General features: G+C 42.3%; 1 protein-coding gene across 2 annotated transcripts; it reads right to left on the bottom strand.

Moving 5' to 3' along the window:
- On the bottom strand, positions 1-16,146 carry LOC144640644 (uncharacterized). 2 transcript variants are annotated; one of them, XM_078499737.1, is made up of 3 exons: positions 16,109-16,146; positions 5,382-6,709; positions 1-4,402 (listed from the first exon to the last, which is right to left on the bottom strand). In XM_078499737.1, the coding sequence occupies exons 2-3, from the start codon at positions 6,601-6,603 to the stop codon at positions 1,116-1,118; spliced, it is 4,509 nt and encodes a 1,502-aa protein (XP_078355863.1). In that variant the 5' UTR covers positions 6,604-6,709; positions 16,109-16,146; the 3' UTR covers positions 1-1,115. The 2 variants fall into 2 exon arrangements, with proteins under 2 accessions (XP_078355863.1, XP_078355864.1); XM_078499738.1 differs by having other exon boundaries at positions 1-4,393.
- Positions 16,147-18,952: the final 2,806 nt, after the last annotated feature.

The following is an 18,952-nucleotide window of genomic DNA, read 5'->3' as shown; positions in this document are numbered from 1 at the left end:
TAACCAACTGACTAACTGATATGTAATTTTATCAAAAGTAATTCCGTAATAACTAAGTTTAACTTATCAAAAACGCACAATTCAAATTAAAATTATAATTTGAACAAAACTTTTCTTTTTGCCAGAAAATTTTCTGATGTTGTTTTCATAAACAAACAGTATTTTTTACCAAGTTCGTGTAACTTGTCAAGCAGAGTAATCATGCTGGTCGTTTGTCGCCCAATTAGAGGCAAAACCATTCACACTTGACAGGGCTTACGCACGTTTAGCGCTTTAGTTGTATTCGGTTTGAGACATCAGAACCACAGGTTTCAAAGAAACACCCCTTTAAACAGTTTAATATAAAAGCGGTTCAAGGCCCAGAAGCACTCAGATACATAATTTAGGGTCGTAACCAGATATATGGGATCAGGGATCACAGCCTCGGGATCGGGATCAAGTCATAGTATGTCATGGGATCTAGATCAGCCAATCAGATGGGATCAGAGTGGAATCGGGGATCAAATGTTGCCACATTTTGGAGATCAGGAATTAAAATTTAGAGCTAAAATTTGGTAACAGCGATGAAAAAATATACCTGGTTGCGACCCTGGGGTCGTAACCAGGTATATGGGATCAGGGATCACAGCCTTCGGGAGCGGGATCAAGTCATGGTATGTCACGGGATCTGGATCAGCCAATCAGATGAGATCAGAATGGAATCAGTGATCAAATATTGCCACATTTTGGGGATCAGGAATCACAATTTAGAGCTAAAATTTGGTATCAGCGATGAAAAAATATACCTGCATGGTTACGACCCTAGACTCGTGGCTGCCTCGGATACATCATACTCAAGTAGTCTTCCGAGTAACAGTTGAGAAATAGATAACTGTTAAGTTAAAGCAGTGTTCACACGATCTTTCTGCAGGTATTCTCACTGTGCGTTTTTGAACAGACGTCCGTTAGTTACTTGTTTTGCTATTTCAAGCCAAGTGATATTCTTAGTTACAGAATTGTTCCGGTTTTGTCTATCCAGAAATCACTCTTGAAAGTTTAAAAAAAACAAGAGTTCTCAACAATATCATTATAAATGGTCTAAAAATGCAGCAACAAACCTCCTAAGCAAATGAGGTCTATTTCTGAGACGCTAATTCGGATTTAACCAACTGGCCTATATAGGCTTGCTCAAGCAGCTCTAAAGTTACAGCGGCGTCTGAATGCTTTTCTTTTTCTCGGATACTCAAAGCTTTCCTCAAAGATTCCATGGCACCGCTGAACTCACCCATAGACATCTGCGCTTCACCAAGGCAGTGGTAGCTCAGTGCTGTGTTTAAGTGGTCACCAAGAAGTTTTGAACTCACCGCTGACGCCCTTCGAAAGGATCTGACAGCTCTTTTAAAATTACGCATCTTAAAACATATGACTCCAAAATTGTGAAGGCTTGCAGCTGTTTTCACATGTTCTCCTAATACCTTCGATCTTATGTTCCTAGCTTGACGACAAGCATCAAGAGCTTCCTTGTGGTTCCCCATTTCAAGGTTCACTGTACTTAGGAGTTGGAACGCAGAGGCGGTATCTTTATGGTCACCGAGCAATGTTGTCAATATATCGGCAGCGTTCTGAACATCGTTCCTAGCAGCCTGATACTCGCCCATCATAAGATACACATTTCCTGTGTGTTTGAAGCTTTGGGCTGTAAGGGGGTGATCACCTAAATGTTTCTTTGTAAGCTGTAAGCCCTGTCGATGTGCATTAAGAGCTTCACTCAACTCACCCTGCGCAAGATGGTTCTTCCCAAGGCTATGGTAAATAAAAGCGGTATCCGCGTGATCTTCAATCTCCAACGATTTCCTCCGATTCAAAGCACTTTGGAATGCCTTCCCAGCCTCACTGTTTCGATTCATTTTTAAATACACAGCTCCTATATTCAGTAGACATGTTGCTTTGTCTTCGGAATCGACCACGTGCTCTTCCAGTATCTTTAGAGCCTGGTGATATGACTCAAGCGCTCCACTGGTGTCATCCAGAAGCGAATAGCAACAACCAAGCTGGTTGTAATTTGTTGCAATTTTAGCGAGGTTCACGCCACAAATCTTTTCCATTGCCTTTAGATCGCTTCTAATTTCTTCGCAGATGACTTTGAAATCGTTAGTGTGACCAAAAGTACCGCCATTGAGATTTTCTTGCATTTCCAAACAGTGCTTAAGTGAGTCGATAGTCTCTCCGATCATCTTGTTGCCGTGTGTTGCGTCCTTGTTTTCTTGTAAAAGTCGCCTTCTAATGTTTAAAGCTTTCTTTAAACAATAGAAAGCTACCTCATGGTCCTTCAGTTCTTTCAGAGCTAAGCCGCGAAATAAGTAAGCCAGAGCTGTGGATTTGCCAGGCCAGTTTCCTGGTGTATTTTCAAGTTTGTCTGTTATTATTTGAAAGCCTTCCGCTGCTTCCTTGAAACAGCTCAAACTATATAGCACAAAGGAACAAGCCTGTAGTATCGAAACATGGAGCATTCCTTTGCCCGATAATGGCAGAAAAACTTTGTACAGCCCAACAAAATGACGGGTCATTAAAGATAGTTCAGTTTTCGCCTCCTTTCCAAACTCCAGCGCAGTGTAAAGCGCAGTTAATGTTTTAGCCATAACTAGAAAAAAGAAAACATCTTGCTCGACAATACTGGCCAAATCTGTCGGTTCATCAGCTGAAGAGCTGTCTTGTAAGAAAACGCTGCGAACCACAGGACTCAATGATGTAGACTTACACTCGTTGCCGCAGAAAGTTTCAAACTTAGATGCGTTTTCCTTGTCACCTTTCTTTCTGTAACAGACTGCAAGTGCATGACAGGTAAGTACCTTAAGAACTTTTTCGTCGCAATTAATACCATTCAGACGATCTACAGAAGTTCTTAGAGACGATATGCCGCAGTCCAGTTTTCCACATTGCAGCTGGTGAATGCCGAAATAGCATAAACGCTTCGCTAGACAGCTATCAGTAGAATCACGAATACCAGCTATCAAGGACTCGTCCCAACTTGGACGGTTTACGTTTAACCAACTCAAGGAGCCAAACGACTTAGCGGCAAGCAAGTTGCATTCATCGTGACGACGTTGCCTTTTCTTTGCTTCTTGTACTGCGGTACAGTAAACCCTGTCGAATAACTCCTTTTCATCGGATAGTACAGAATAAAAGAATAACTCGGCTCTCGACAATACTTCTGCAACTTTGGGGTAGAGGGCGTCATCCTTTGCTCCATTTACAAGGGACAGCAGGATACTCTCCCGCTGACCAATAAAAACTTGTAATGCATCACTAGAATAACCTGTTAGAAATTTTTCATTAGCCTCACCAAAACTAGTGATCTGATAGTCGTAGAAACGAAGTTGTGCTGCATGAAACGTGGTTTGAATTGTCTGGTTAGCCATTCTTCTTTCGTCAATGAAGGATCGCAAAAGTGAATGAATTGTGAAGGATTCAACATCTTCACTACAATCTATTAAAGATTTTCGTTTCAGCGATCCGATCACTTTCTTAGTTAGTCGGGCTGTCTTCAAATCCAAAACAGCCGTAGCCTCCTCCACTCCGAAGCTGCTAGGAAAAACAGCCAGTGACACAAACGCATCTCTCTCGTGGGAAGTAAGTCTTTCAAATGATTTGTTGATTATGGTCTTCAGTCGAGCATCATCGGAAAAACTTTCATTGTCCAAAACCTCAACAAGAGGTGAAATCTCTAGTTCTTCAAAGAGCTCAGTAAGTGAAACATTTTCTTCCATCATGATGCTACACATCAATCGCATTGCTAAAGGAACTTGTCCACATACCATTGCTATGGATCTGCAGTCATCGGCTGAGACATCTGGCAATTGGGACTTCACTAAGCTGACAGAGGATACTCCATCCAACAAACCAACTCTTTCTTGATGGATGGAAAGCCTATGGCTGAGATAGTCTAGAGATTCACGAGTTGTGAGAAGAAGCTTGATTTGACTGCATTGGTCAAGAATCTCTTTCGTAAATCCGAGCACGTCTTCTTTCACTTTGGAATCTCCAGATTCCAGTAAGTCGTCAGCATTATCCAAAATTAGGACAAACGAATTCTTCAGTTGTTGTAAACTTTGGATGAGCCAATGAGAGGGTGAGACATAAAACGCCTGTTTAGCGTCTGTAAATATACTTAAAAGCTTTGACACTAGATCTTCTTTACTTTTCATTCCGCGAAGGGATGTGAAGTAGACTGGAATCTTCATCTCTTTCAAGTGATGGGCCACTTTAACAGCCACTGACGTCTTTCCAAATCCCGGTGGACCCCAGACATCAACCAGTCGAGTATCTCCTCTTGTTAAATGATTTAAGACTGCTAGGCACTCTTCCTGGCGACCGACAAAGTGCGGTATTTTCTCTGGTATGCAGGAGATGGGAACTGTCGGACCTTAAGTAAAAGCAAATAGGTTAAATGATGCCATATGACCGACAGTTCTCTTCCGACCTAACGATTCTTAAACACTTAGCCTGTGAACACGCTCCCGAGTGGGGTGAAAAAACAAAAACTTTTTTTAAGCGAAGCGAGCCGAGCGGGGCCTGTGGGGGAGAACGGGGCGTGGCGAGGCCACGTTCAGCTCGCTTCGCTCGGCAATCTTGGCTCGCTTCGCTGGCCGATTTATTTCACACCCAGCTCCACTCGGGAGCCTTGATCGCAGGCTATAAACACTTTGATAACGACACATCACACTGACAGCATTCTACACTGGACTGCGACGCTCCCTCACCAACCATCAAATTCGATAGAATCAGAGAGCGAGCATTGTATTTGTGATAGCATAATCCATTGGCTGATTTATGAGACATGGAGCACACATACACAAGACAACTTCTCTCAGACTACAAATTAAAAGGTAAGGGCAAAGTAAGGTCTGCGTTTGAGCCTAGTGGCCCATGATCAGGCTGGAGCTTATCCCGGTTTCAGTAGCATGAAGTAACAAGGAGTATTTTTACTACCCTGTGGATGGGATTTTAGTCCATCCACAGATGATCAAAGCGTACTATAAGAGTTTGTATGGATTTGAAATTGAACATCTTAATAAGCGTTTATATGGATTCGAAAATACATTAAAAATATCTTATCTTTCCTTTGGAAAGCATCAATAAGGCTTGAAACTTTTAAACAATTTTAAATCCATACAAACTCTTATAGTACGCTCAGTTGGTCACCTGCGGTCCATCACAGGGTTACTCTTGGCATTCAACTCAACAACTGGGTGGAGAGATGCACTATGAGAGTAAAGTGTCTTGCCCAAGAACACAACACAGAGCCCCAGCCAGGGCTTGAACCCAGACCGCTCTATCCGGAGTCCAGCACACTAACCATTAGGCCACTGCGCCTCCCACCCACACTACAAGTTAAAGCTTACCTTTTAAGTTTTCCTCTTGCATTGCTCTCTTTATGTCTTCCTTTAATTCCTTCACTACTGACCCGAAATCTTTCATTTGTGTCTTCACATCTGTTACGTCACTTTTCACATCTTTCACGTCTGACCCGACATCTTCCACTTGTGTCTTCACATCTGTTACGTCACTTTTCACATCTTTCACGTCTGACCCGACATCTTCCACTTGTGTCTTCACATCTGTTACGTCACTTTTCACATCTTTCACGTCTGACCCGACATCTTTCACGTCAGACCCGACATCTTCCACTTGTGTCTTCACATCTGTTACGTCACTTTTCACATCTTTCACGTCTGACCCGACATCTTCCACTTGTGTCTTCATATCTGTTACGTCACTTTTCACATCTTTCACGTCAGACCCGACATCTTCTACTTGTGTCTTCACATCTGTTACATCACTTTTCACATCTTTCACGTCAGACCCGACTTCTTCCACTTGTGTCTTTACACCTGTTACGTCACTTTTGACATCTTTCACGTCAGACCCGACATCTTCCACTTGTGAGTCGATGTTAACAAGATGATCGTCGATCTGTTTAAATTTTATGGCAGCATATTTTTCCCTCTTCAACTCGTCCTCCACTTGCTGTAGCCTTGCTGTGGGAAAGTCTTCTTCGCCCAGCTTTCCAATGTCATCAATCCTCGTGGTGTCTTGTCCAAGTGCAGTAAAGGCATCCTTTGACAACACTATGTAATGATCAAAGGTAACCCTGTCGATCTTTTGGGTGCTGCTTTGGTGGCAAAGCGTATTTCGTAGCAAGCGAAGCTGATCCAACGCCAAGGCATACGTCTCAGCTGTGTTGCCAGTGGGGCTGATAACTGAGTGGTGAAATGTCCCGGTTGATAAACCACGTGGTCTCACATACAGCTTGTCCAACGTGCTAACACCTCCAGTCCCGTCTGGCATGGCAAAGGTTTGAGCAAAGAGGGTGGCTTTGAATAAAGCTGTACAGTCCCATTCCTTAAAAGATTTATTCAGAGTTGGTACTTTCTTGACACCACCCTCTTTTGTAAGGAACATGTTTAGAACTGTTACAGAGTCGTCCCATTTTGGGACGCCAGGTGTGGTAGCGACACGGGTGTCCCACATGAAGACAAAGGCTTTACGCAAGACGTCTGGGAACTCATCTATAACAACAGTAGAAAACTTGAAAAAGTTCAGTTGTTCAAGAGAAAATTTCATTGTCAGGCATTCAAATGTCTGCAGGATCCTTCAATGATATTAGTAGCACGTTAAAATCCATGTAGTCGTTTTCAAAATAGTCTAGTGGGACCAAACGTCACACCATCTGCAAAGGAAACAGTGTTTTTCAAAATTTACTACAGTGGCAAACTACAAAGTGATGCTGGAATAGGGTGACCTTTGATATTGGATTTGGCGATCACGTGATTTTGAGTGTAATTTGGAAGGATTGTTGTAAGTAGTATAAGTAGTGTGTTAGAAATATTTCTGTAGTAAAGTTATATTTGTTATTTGCGCTATAAAATAAAATAAATTTAAATGATTAAGGAAAACGATTAAACAAAGAAAATTGTAACCACGATGAATTTATGGAGAGGTCATTAATTATGTAAGTATACCGAAATCATTTAATAAACGCCTACCCTAAGTAAATGCCTCGTATCTAATAAACGCTACCCCTGAGGTGAAAAGTTTGTATTAGGGACCATTAATTATTTATGCCAGGGGGTGGGCTGGCAAGATCCATCATCAAGCAAAACGAAAGTCGTTGACCCCCTTCAAGGAAAAGAAGAAAGGTCATGACCCCTCTACTTGTAATGTGAAAAATAGATAGCCCCACCTGCAAAAAAACACAGAAACACATTTATTCCTGTCAACGATTACAATTTTCCCGTGCAAGTTGCTCGGAGGTGAATAGCAAAGGATATCCCGAGTTTGAGTAGCCAATCAGAGGGTGCCAACAACGCTATCCACTGTTTTAGTTTATACTAAAAATATTTATTTACCAATCACTTGCAATCAATGAGAACAAAAATATATTTATTGTTTTTTAAAAAATTCATCATGGAAAAAGAATGCTTCATCTTAATTACTGCAGAGGACAAAGAATCTTCACAAAAAGGACAGATTGAAAAATGGCAGCAGAGACAACAGAAAAGTTTCGAAAAATACAACTGTGACACTCCTTGTCGCACTGGTGAATTCCAGAAACTAAAAATCCAAGAGCTGTAAAAGTATCTAACTCACTTTTAATTAATCTTCTGTTGAAAGGCAAGGGAGATGATAAAGTCTGACGGGCCATTGCACATGTCTAACAAACAAAAAGAAGCACTCTACACACAGTCCCTAGGCAAGACCCAGAAATGTTATCAGACAATGAATCTAGTGATTCTGGTGAAGATAGCAAAGGAAAACGTTTTTGCGCATTACAGTAGTGCAGAGTACTCAGAGAGCGAAAACTAGGCTGAGGAAAACAATGCAAAGGAAAATCTGGTACTAGCTAAACCATTACCTCGCCGAACTCGATCTGGATGTCATATTGAGACATCATTTTCATGATACCTTGACTATTTTCTGCATTAGCTTTAAACTGTAAAGTATGAACTATCAGAAAGCAACAATCCGAGTGTCCTGTATTTATCATGACCCACCCCCTATTCTAGCCGGCCCACCCCTTGGCATAAATAATGAATGGTCCCTTACACCCCCCCCCCCCCCCGCTAATAAACGCCCCGTGTCTAATAGACGCCCCCTCCAAGGATCGCTTCAAAAACCAAGGTAACGCTCCATAGAGTAAAATCACGCAATTTATTTAGTTTCTAACATCGAAGAGGCCAACGATGAACATGGTTGACCGCGATGTCGATGAAAACATCAATATCCAACTGTCAACAACATCTCCAGGCTTTGCATTAGCGTAGATTAGATTAGACTCCTAGTCACAAACTCTGTTTTCTGTTTACTCCTGGAGCAAACTTCGTGTCTTATTTGTTTTGTTGACGTTGTTTCAGTTAAAGTGCATTAAACGCCTCTCTCTAATAGACGCATCATATTTATTGCCCCCGCAGGGTTTTGGCCCAGAGGCCAAAACCCGAGGAGGCATCCTTGTAATCCGCGCGAATATAGAGTATATATATAGTATATACTGGCAAAAATCTCGATTTCATCAATTTTTGCCCGCAAATAGTCTCGGAAGTTGTAAAATGCCGACAAGCTGAAAGCCCGCAAGTAGGTATCGGGAGTTGTAAAATGCCGACGTACGGTGATTGGTCAATGATGACGCAAGTAAACGACGATTGGGTAATGATGACAGCCCAAGCAGGAGCACGTGCACGGATGACAACAAGCAAACAAACGACGCTTGTAAACGTTGATTGCAGTTGGGCAGAATTTTGAAAAAGATAATTTGAGGTTTTATTCGAGGTTTTTATTCGAAAAACCTCTTGGCAAACCCCCCCCCCCCCCCTTTCTCCCCCCCCCCCCCCAAAACCAAAATCAGTAATGTAGATAGGTACAAGGTACATAGGGGAAATATACCAATAAATTTTCCGGCGAGGTCAAAAGTTTGAAACATTTCGGTGTTAGATTCCCTGAAATGTTATTTAAGGGAATTCTGGTAAAATTTTTGTACTGTTGCAGATGTAGTCTCTACATTTTAAAGGGACACTAATAGTTGGTGGTTTTGAGTTAATGAAGTTTAGTACGAAGCAAAGTAAATAAGGAGTGGATTATTTTAACCGGTGATTTGTTTTTGTTGCCTAGTAACGGGCATGGCCGCGACACCCTCGTTCCCAGGGTCTACTCCGCTTTGAAGATGGCGGCTCTTTCTGGTTCGTAAAGAGGTATAAAGCGTTGGGAATCGCAGGCTATTTTCAAAATCATCGACAAATTATTGGATAGTCGCATTTCGGACATTTATTTGACTGCATTAAAAGAAGAAGAACGAACGGCAGGAGGATTCGAACCCTCCGTCCGCGCGCCCCTGATGGCGATGAAAGGTTTATAGCCTGAATAGGCGGAATGAGGGAGTATTATGTGGAAATCAGTGTTATTTTAATCCGAAAAGAAAAACGATAAAAATGAAAGGCTCAGTATTCGAACCCACAAAAAAAAAGAAAAAAAGAAAAAGAAAAAAAAACCCTAGCCGGATTCGAACCCCCGCCCTCAGTCCAGAAGATCTGATTTCAAGTTCGACGCCTCACACCATTAGGCCACCAGCGCGCGGCCGCGTGACGTCATTTCCGCCAGACACCAAGCTCACAAATATATATATATATATATATATATATGATCGTAAACTCCACACGAGATTTCATCCCGCCTAAGCCCTTTGAGGGATAAAATTATACACCCCGCTACGCTCGGCCTTCGGCCTCGCTTCGCGAGGAATGACTCACCCCTGATGCAGTGCATTATATTTTCCTGACCCACCCTTTTTGACATGTTGAAAAATAGTGGCCTGGGCACCTCTAATTATTCATAGCCCACCCCCTACCCCTCCCCTGTACTTTGTGACCGGTCCCTTAACATTATCGCTTGTTACAACAGAAATTACATTTCCTCTCTGTGTTTGTAAATGTTGAAAAAACTGAATATCTTTTGTGTTTGATATACCTCGTCAACACTTGAAAATGAGTTGTATGTATTTGTTTAAATTAACCGCACTGCCTGGTTCTTGCTCTGCTGTCGTGTCAGTGACCAGACCCATATTCCCACTCGGCCAACTCTTAGGCCGTGCTTCGGAATCACACATATCAATCATTGACCTACTGAAGTTTTTACAAACATTTTACTTGACAGGAGCTGTGCTACTAAATCATTGTCATATCGAACTGTTATTGTTATTGAACTGTCAAATCATGAATGAACAATGAACTCTTAGTCCTAAAGTAGAACACGATGATTGATTCAATTAGGTTGGAATGTTAAGTTGTAATTTCGACATTTAAGATTTTAGTCCTAAGTATATATTCATTAGCGTGTACCCATCAGCTAGGGACGAGAGCAATAAAGCGTCATTGAAACCAATACGAAAGTGGCGACGAGGAAAACCTGGAAACCTTTTCAAGCGTAGAGCAAGCAACTCTCCTCTCAAAACCCTAAGCTTACAAAACAGCAATGAGCGATAACGAAGAAACCCCGCCAACTCCGGGAACACAGCCTTCACAAGCCGCAACTGGAACACAGCCTTCACAAGGCGCAACTTCAAGTACCGCAAGCACGAGTACCAACGCAAATGTTCCTCGCAGCGGCCTACCGCCATTTGCCCCGTTCGATCCACACAGCGACCGAGCAAGCATAGGTCTTCGCTGGCGAAAATGGACAAGGCGCTTCGAAAACCTGCTCATCAGTTTGCGTGAGTTCGATCCTACAGTCCGCAGGGGACTACTCCTCACGTATGTCGGCGAGGCCACAAACGACATCTTTGACACGCTATCCGAAACAGGCACCGACTATGCAACAGCCATTGCCCGCCTCACCGCTCATTTTGACCCAGTCCGAAACAAAGACATGGATATTTACGACTTTCGGCAAATAAAGCAAGAACCAGGAGAATCACTGCAAAACTTCCACCGCCGTCTAAAAGAGAAAGCCATTCTTTGCGAATTTCCCAACCAAGACGCGGAGATCAAAACACAGATTATCCATCATACCTCGGATTCCAGAATTCGTCGAAAAGCTCTTCGCGAATCCATGGATCTTAAAGCTCTTTTGGATTATGGATATTCCTTGGAAAAATCAGACCTCGACTCCAAACGCATCGAAAACAGTCGTGAAAATGAAACAGTAAATTACACCGATCGCCAACAAAGAGACAAGCAGCGCAGGAAACCACGTCAACGCCAAAAACAACAGCGTAAGCCGGACCAGACCCAGATAAAGAAAGAAAACAAACAACAACCTCGGAAATGCATGTATTGCGGAGGACCATTTCCACACGATGGAGGAAGAGATTCATGCCCAGCCAGCAGAATGAAATGCAGTGCATGTTCCAAAACTGGTCACTTTGCCAAATGCTGCCTATCAAATCCAACACAACCTCCAAGACGCCAGAATGTTCGTGAAATCAGCCAAGCGGAGAAACCTGATTATCTCAGCGACACAGATGATGAATTCGTTTATTCAATTAACGCGTCAAGCAAACAACCGGAAACAGTCACACGAATCGCGAATATTCCCGTCAAAGTAATTCTCGATACAGGATCATCTGTTAACCTGCTAAACAACTCGATTTTCAACAAAATCCAGCAGCAAAATCCAGACATCAAGTTGGAAACTTCTCCATACCGTGTTTTCCCATATGGAGCAGACAAGCCGATTGAACTGTTAGGACAATTCACCGCCGAGATTAAATCAGACACCATTACAAAAACCGACAAGTTTCTCGTGACAAAGACAAACAGCACGTGTTTATTGAGCTACAAAACATGTACAGCCTTGGAGTTATTGGATGTCAAAATCAACGCCAACACCCTCGAACACGCAAATCCGGAGATAACGCAAATTCTTTACAAACACAAACAAATGTTCGAAGGAATGGGCAACATCAAGAATATACAAGTAACACTAGACATTGACCCATCCATCAAACCAGTAGCCCAACGACCCTATCGAATCCCTCACAGCATGAAAACAGCGGTAAACAGCAAACTAGAAGAAATGCGAAAACAAGGCATTATTGAGAAGGTCGAAGGATCAACGCCTTGGCTTTCACCGCTTATCGCCATACCCAAGAAAGGTGGAGATGTTCGTCTTGTACTCGACATGCGCGTCCCAAATCAAGCACTCACACGACGCCGAGTACAAATACCAACAGTGGATGAGATTCTGCAGAAAATGGAGGGCGCGACAATTTTCTCTGAAGTCGATTTATCGCAGGGATATTTACAAGTCACGCTGTCTGAAGAGTCACGCTACATTACAGCCTTCCAGACCCCAGATGACGGGCCACATCGCTTCACACGTCTAATCATGGGAGCCTGCCCTTCGGGAGAGTACTTCCACGAAGTCATAAACCAAATTATTAGAGATGTTCCGAACTGTGAGAATATATCCGACAACATATGGCTATGGTCCAAAAACATGGACGAGCACATCAAACAACTAGACCAGCTCCTTGGAACTCTCCAAAACAACGGCATCACGCTGAAACTCCCCAAATGTTCCTTTGGAGTGCGTGAAATCAACGTCTTTGGCCACATTGTTTCTGGTCAAGGAATCCGACCGGACAACAACAAGATTGAAGCAGTAAACAACGCCCCCAGGCCAAAATGTGCATCAGAAGTACGTTCGTTCCTCGGGCTGACAAATTATTGTTCCAGATATGTACCCGATTACAGCACTGTCACGTACCCTCTACGCCAATTGACCAAGACCACAAGTTCCTTTCATTGGGGAAAAGAACAAGACGAAAGCTTCACAAAGCTCAAGCAAGCTCTAGCAAGTCCACAGGTATTGGCACACTACAGCCTCACCGCACCTACTCGACTTGTAGTGGATGCATCACCTTGGGCGTTAGGAGCAGTATTGCTACAGCAGCAAGCAGATTCCACATACCGTCCAATCGCCTATGGCAGCCGCTCACTCACAGAAGTTGAGATGAAATACGCACAACTCGAGAAAGAATCTCTCGCAATTGTATTTGGCTGCGAACACTTCCACCAATATCTGTATGGAAGAAGCTTCGAGTTAGAAACCGACCATCGCCCACTTGAACACATCTTCAAGCCAAAGATCAGTTTTCAAGGCAAATCCAACCCCGCCAGAGTAGAAAGATGGGTTCTGCGACTTCAAGAGTATGATTTCAAGGTAGTCTACCGTCCAGGAAAAGACAACCTGGCTGACCCATTGTCCCGCTTACCCACAAAGTTACCACGGAGCAACACGGAAGCATGCGCCGATAGATATGTTCACTATCTAGCCGAGCAGCTAACACCACGAGCCATGACAGTTGAAGAAATCCAGCAAGCATCCATGGAAGATGAAGAACTGACGCAGATCAGAGACAACCTTCAGAAGAACGAGCCTCACAAACTCCCTTCACAATACAAACACATATCAGAAGAACTCTGCATCACCGACCAGAATATTCTTCTTCGGGGAACCCGCATTGTACTTCCAAGCAAACTCAGGCAAAAAGCAATCACCTTGGCTCATGAAGATCATGCAGGCATGACAAAATGTAAACAACGCATCCGTTCAAAACTGTGGTGGCCCCAGATGGACCTTCAAATCGAACAGCACGTCAAGTCATGTCACCCTTGTCAAGTTACCAGCCGGCCTGAACGACCAGAACCAGTTTGTCCGACTGAGCTTCCTGAAAAGCCCTGGACACACCTGGCTATTGATGTGTGTGGACCATTTCCCACAGGAGAATTGGTAGTAGTCCTCACTGATTATTACTCAAGATGGCCAGAGGTGAAAATCCTAAAGTCAGTAACATCCGCCAACATCTTAGCCTGGCTCGATGAAGTGTTTGCCACACATGGTTATCCATATCAAATCAAGTCCGACAACGCTTCATACTTCACCTCACACGAGTTCCGCTCTACACTGAAGACATGGGGTGTAGAACTGAAAACCGTAACCGAATATTGGCCACAAGCCAATGGCCAAGTCGAACGTTTCAACCAAGGCCTCCTGAAGCACATCTTAACCGCAAATGCTTCTAACAAAGATTGGAGGAAAACACTGCCAACCATGTTACGAAATTACAGGTCAACACCTCACCAGACAACTAAAGCAACACCAGCACAACTCCTCATGCACCGCGAGCTGCGAACCAAACTACCAAGGATAGGTCAGGACCAAGAGGATGACAGCAAGGTCAGAGAAACAGACCACAATGCTAAACAACGTGCAAAAGAGTATGCTGATTCCAAAAGAAGAGCAATGACCAGAGATCTCAAACCTGGAGATCTAGTACTACTACAACAGAAACACAAAAATAAGTATACTAGCACCTACAACCCAGAGCCCTTGAAGATAATCCAAGTCAACGGATGTCAAATCGTAATGCGAGATGTTAAGGGGAACACTTATCGTCGCAACTCCTCTCACGTTAAGCGATACCGAGAAGATCCAAACCTATCATCAGCACCACAGCCTGATGAAGAAGAGTTTGAAACAACGCGTGGAACACCAAACACAGGGAACCCAGTCAATGCAGACACCCCACCGGTTGCGAGGCCAGTTCCAGACAATCCACCTCCTGAACCACCCAACATCCCCGTGCGAACATCAGGACGAGACAGAAGACCCCCAAGCTACTTGGAAGACTACATCCGAAAGTAATATGTATGATATACCTTTATGATATTCGCATACTGATGATCACTTTATTATATAATCCGAACGACTATACTAAAGAAAGGGAGGATTGTCATATCGAACTGTTATTGTTATTGAACTGTCAAATCATGAATGAACAATGAACTCTTAGTCCTAAAGTAGAACACGATGATTGGTTCAATTAGTTTGCAATGTTAAGTTGTAATTTCGACATTTAAGATTTTAGTCCTAAGTATATATTCATTAGCGTGTACCCATCAGCTAGGGACGAGAGCAATAAAGCGTCATTGAAACCAATACGAAAATCATTCACCTATTTCATATTTCTGCGCTCTATTTTATAGCGTGAAATGTACATTTTTGTGGCATTCACGTGTTTGAATCAGGGCGAGTAAAGAATATTCACATTGTAAAACCGTAATTGTTTTGACATCTTCAAGCTATGTTTGTAAATACAAACCTTACGTCATTCACGAAACTATCTCTGGGTCACGCAATCAATAAATCTCTTACCAATGGAAACTTTACGAACATATTTTGGTCTTTATTTAGCTTGTTTAGAGTTAACTATACAATTTCTAATAATCTTGAACTGTTGAAACGACGCCAGTCTTTGATTTATCAGAAATCTGAACGGCAACAACGTAAGCCTCGGATTATGTGACTCGCGTGAAAATTTATATTGAACAATATTATTGCGGTGCTATGAAATCGCGTAACGTTTTTTATTGTGTTTAAATGAGCACAATTGCGGTAATTTTTTCGGAAGCGCGTTTAAAACGTTCAAGAAGTTCTTGTTTTATTGCGATTTACTTTGCTCTTCGTGATTGATGGTTCCATTACGTTCTGGAAACTTCGAGCGTGAGAGGGATTTCCCCGAATGAAAGTGAAAGCGGAAGAGAAACTCGACATATTGACGGGAAATTACTGTGAGAAATCTGTGAGTTTCAGGAACACAAGCCCTGCAAAATAAAGTTGCTTGAACTTCCTTTAGTGTTTTTTAAAAATCGCAGAATGGGTAATAGTACTACAATTGACTTTCACACTGAAACATATGTAAACATTTGATATTTGGGAAATATTATTGAGCAGTCGGATGCAAAGCGAAGAACAGGCGATTCGTAAAGATTCCGGAGTGCCTGGTTTAAAAAGCCGTTCTGTATTGAATGTATTTATTTTCTCATGTTTAATATGATAACTCTTGTTCATCAAAGAATAAGCGAACAAAATAAACAGAACAACGGAAATTATTCAGCGAAACCTAAATAGGTACAGTACTGCCCCGGAGTAAATTTAGTCTATTTCAACACGTACGTTCTGGCTCATCTAGCGTCTTTAATAATGTTGTATAATTGTAAATGAATAAGCTTTAATTAGGAAGCAGCATTCCAAAGAAAAGAGATAAAAAAAAATAGACTTATCGTGCTTTACTTACCAATGCATTTTGGAGCTTCCTCCCTTCAGCAAATTGTGTGTGATCGTGATCGTCGCGTGACTAGAATCCTCTGACGAAGTCATCCCCAGACCCCGGCGGGCGAAGAAGGAAATTCTGTTCTCTTTTTTAAGGTCTTATTTACATGGAAAGAGTATGATCCTAGCACTAGGATCATCCTCTTTCCATGTAAAATGGAATGATCCTAGCGCTGGGTTCATCCTATCTGAGATGAGGGATGATCCTAGCGTTAGGGCTAAATGCCGACCCTTCATATGTAAACGGAAAGCTGAAAACAAATGGCGCTCGGATGATCCTAGCACTAGGATCATTCCATTTTATATGAAAGGAGGATGATGCTAGTGCTAGGATCATCATCTTTCCTAGTAAAAATGAGCCCTGGCCACTGACAAATACTCACATCCCCAGGTAAATATCCTTATGGCACGAACAGTGCAAGAGTAAATTTCCGCGCGAGTTTGCTGTAATGGGCGCGCGAGGGAGGAGGAAAGGAGTAGGGGTGGTGGGAAGATAGGAGTTTCTGCCAGATAACATTTATCTGTCTATCCGAGGGAATAGCCTGTCCATCTGGTATTAGTTGCGTTCGACGAAGGAGAGCGCAAGCCTAATTCTGTTTTGCGTCCTGTGTCTTTTGAGTTGGTAGGCCTGTGCACTGTTATGCGGAATGAATCGAGCCGTAATGCGCGCGCAGGTGTATGGACTCCAAATTGGCCGCCCCGTTTGATTTTTGCAGGGGCAAGTCTCGGCTGGGAAACTGATGCGACGATATTTTAGTCTCGTTTTTGCATTGAATCGTCCCTTTTGTCGTCTTTGGTCGCTGTTCTGCACGCGTGCTTCACGAATTCGCTAGAACATTTCGTTTGGTCGCTAGATTGTGTACTTAGTAAACTGTTTACTTTCGTTCTCGTACAAGAATCGCCTCTTCTGTCGTCTTTAGTCGCTGAACTGCGACCAAAACTGACCGTTGCTTGTCCTCAAATAGCAAATGTTCTGAGTTGTATAGCTCAGCGGCCATTGTGCCACTTGATCATGGCTTGTGATCAAATAACAAACTTTCCGAGTTATGTAGATCGGCGGCTGTTGAGCCACTTGATATTTACTTGTGATCAGAACACGGCGTTATCGAGTGATGAGACTCGCATTTGCGTTAAACATTTGCACGGTGTAGACGACATCAGAGCAGATGAAGTGATCGAATACAACCGAACCATTGTTCAGTCAGATGAAGCGATAGAATACAACCGAACCATTGTTCAGTCGAGTAAATGCGGCACCGGAAGCATTCTTTTGCTGAGAAATCTCAGGCTGTGAAAAAGCAAAAAGCAACAGGAAACGAGACAGAGAACCATCTCGAATTTCTGTTCGTAGAGGTACTAAATTGCTTAGAAGAAAGAAATACAGAAGTAGACTTAAAAAACTACTGAAACATAATTTCCCAAGCTCCTCACTTAATAGAAATTTTTTGTAGCAATTACAAGAAATAGTTTATGTTCTGTAACTCTGAACATTTTTACAGTAAAAAGTTATTGTTCACAGTTTACAGGAGTTTATTCGCCATCAATGTTGTTAAATTATTCTTACAAACATTTCACCTTCCTCTTTTGTCCCATCACCAACAAATTGTACAAGAAAAAGGGGAAATCTCAGTCAACACCAAAAACTACCCCTCCTTTCAAGCCTTACTCGAACGCATTCCCCTAATCGCTGATTACTACTAGTATTATATCTACTTGCGTTCTATCACGAATGCTGTTCTCTGATTGGCTACGCTACTCACTATCTTAGACTTTCTCAAAGTCCTTCGACGCGCGGTTTAGGTATGTCACGTAGGTATATCACACGATAGAAATCTCGAGCTCATAATCTAATTGTTAAATAGACGTCAGAAATTGTAGGTAAATTACATGGGAATCCTGGCATTTGTTTGGGAATTTATTATACAATGCAGAGGTAAGCATGCTCCGTTAGCAAACAGACGGTGGCTCTACAATAGCCCTTTTCACGGTAACCTTTTCTAATTTCTATAACAATAAAATTTAACGTGTTGCGAGGCAGTTTAAATTGCCCGAAATTACCTTACATCCACGTTGCGGATCATTTAGTACTTAATACTAATGCAAATGGAAAAAAATAAATAAACCGTGAAATGGGCTACCGTTTATTTAGTGTCCTTCATTAGCACAGCAATGCTAAACATGGGCATTTCTTTTAATAAATACCGTGATGTAAACTAGATCACTGATTAAAGTTGTCATGGTAATATGATTTCATTAATAAGCAAGAACTGGAGTACAAATCTTACGTCGATCCGACTAAAGTAAGTCTATTAAAGACCAAATCCGTTTCAACCTGTCCCCACCTTAGTGCGGGTTACTATGAACCGCCCTTTTGACAGGTGCACTTGGAAGCATGCTTATTCTGATAAACACAGTCAACAAAGTATGCGATATTTCATTTTATAAGGTCTTCTTCCGTAATTTAATTTTGTTTTGAGAGCCTGGTATGGAAAGTCATCTCATCCCTAATCATATTAGCCCCAAACCGATAAAAATTTGGTAAAATAATCGAGCCAAAAAAATTGCTTATCACATGACTGCCCGACCCTACGTACGTACGCACTGGAAAGACCTGGGGACGATTTAGTTAAGTTACGTGTTATAGAAATTTTTAAGAACACTGCATTCATGTTTTTTTTTTCTCATGTTAAAAATGATCTGAACATTTCATTTCTCCCTAAACAAAACGATTGTAATGAAAGACGTAAAGAAAGCAAGCAAGAAAATATTCGTAAATATTCCTCGCTCTATCTCATCTGAAGTTTTCTAC

This window comes from Oculina patagonica, unplaced genomic scaffold (assembly GCF_052425735.1).
Source record: "Oculina patagonica isolate OP01 unplaced genomic scaffold, crgOcupat unplaced4, whole genome shotgun sequence".
In the NCBI taxonomy this organism is placed as follows: domain Eukaryota; kingdom Metazoa; phylum Cnidaria; class Anthozoa; order Scleractinia; family Oculinidae; genus Oculina; species Oculina patagonica.
Note: the sequence above shows the minus strand (reverse complement) of the source record. Positions and strands in the feature narration are given on the sequence as shown.

Bases quoted from the DNA above. Each gene is read 5' to 3' on its own strand.
- LOC144640644 (XM_078499737.1), bottom strand. From the start codon at position 6,603: ATGAAATTTTCTCTTGAACAACTGAACTTTTTCAAGTTTTCTACTGTT. The intron at 4,403-5,381 runs GTAAGCTTTAAC...CTTTTACTTAAG, and splicing joins GCAAGAGGAAAACTTAAAAG to GTCCGACAGTTCCCATCTCC.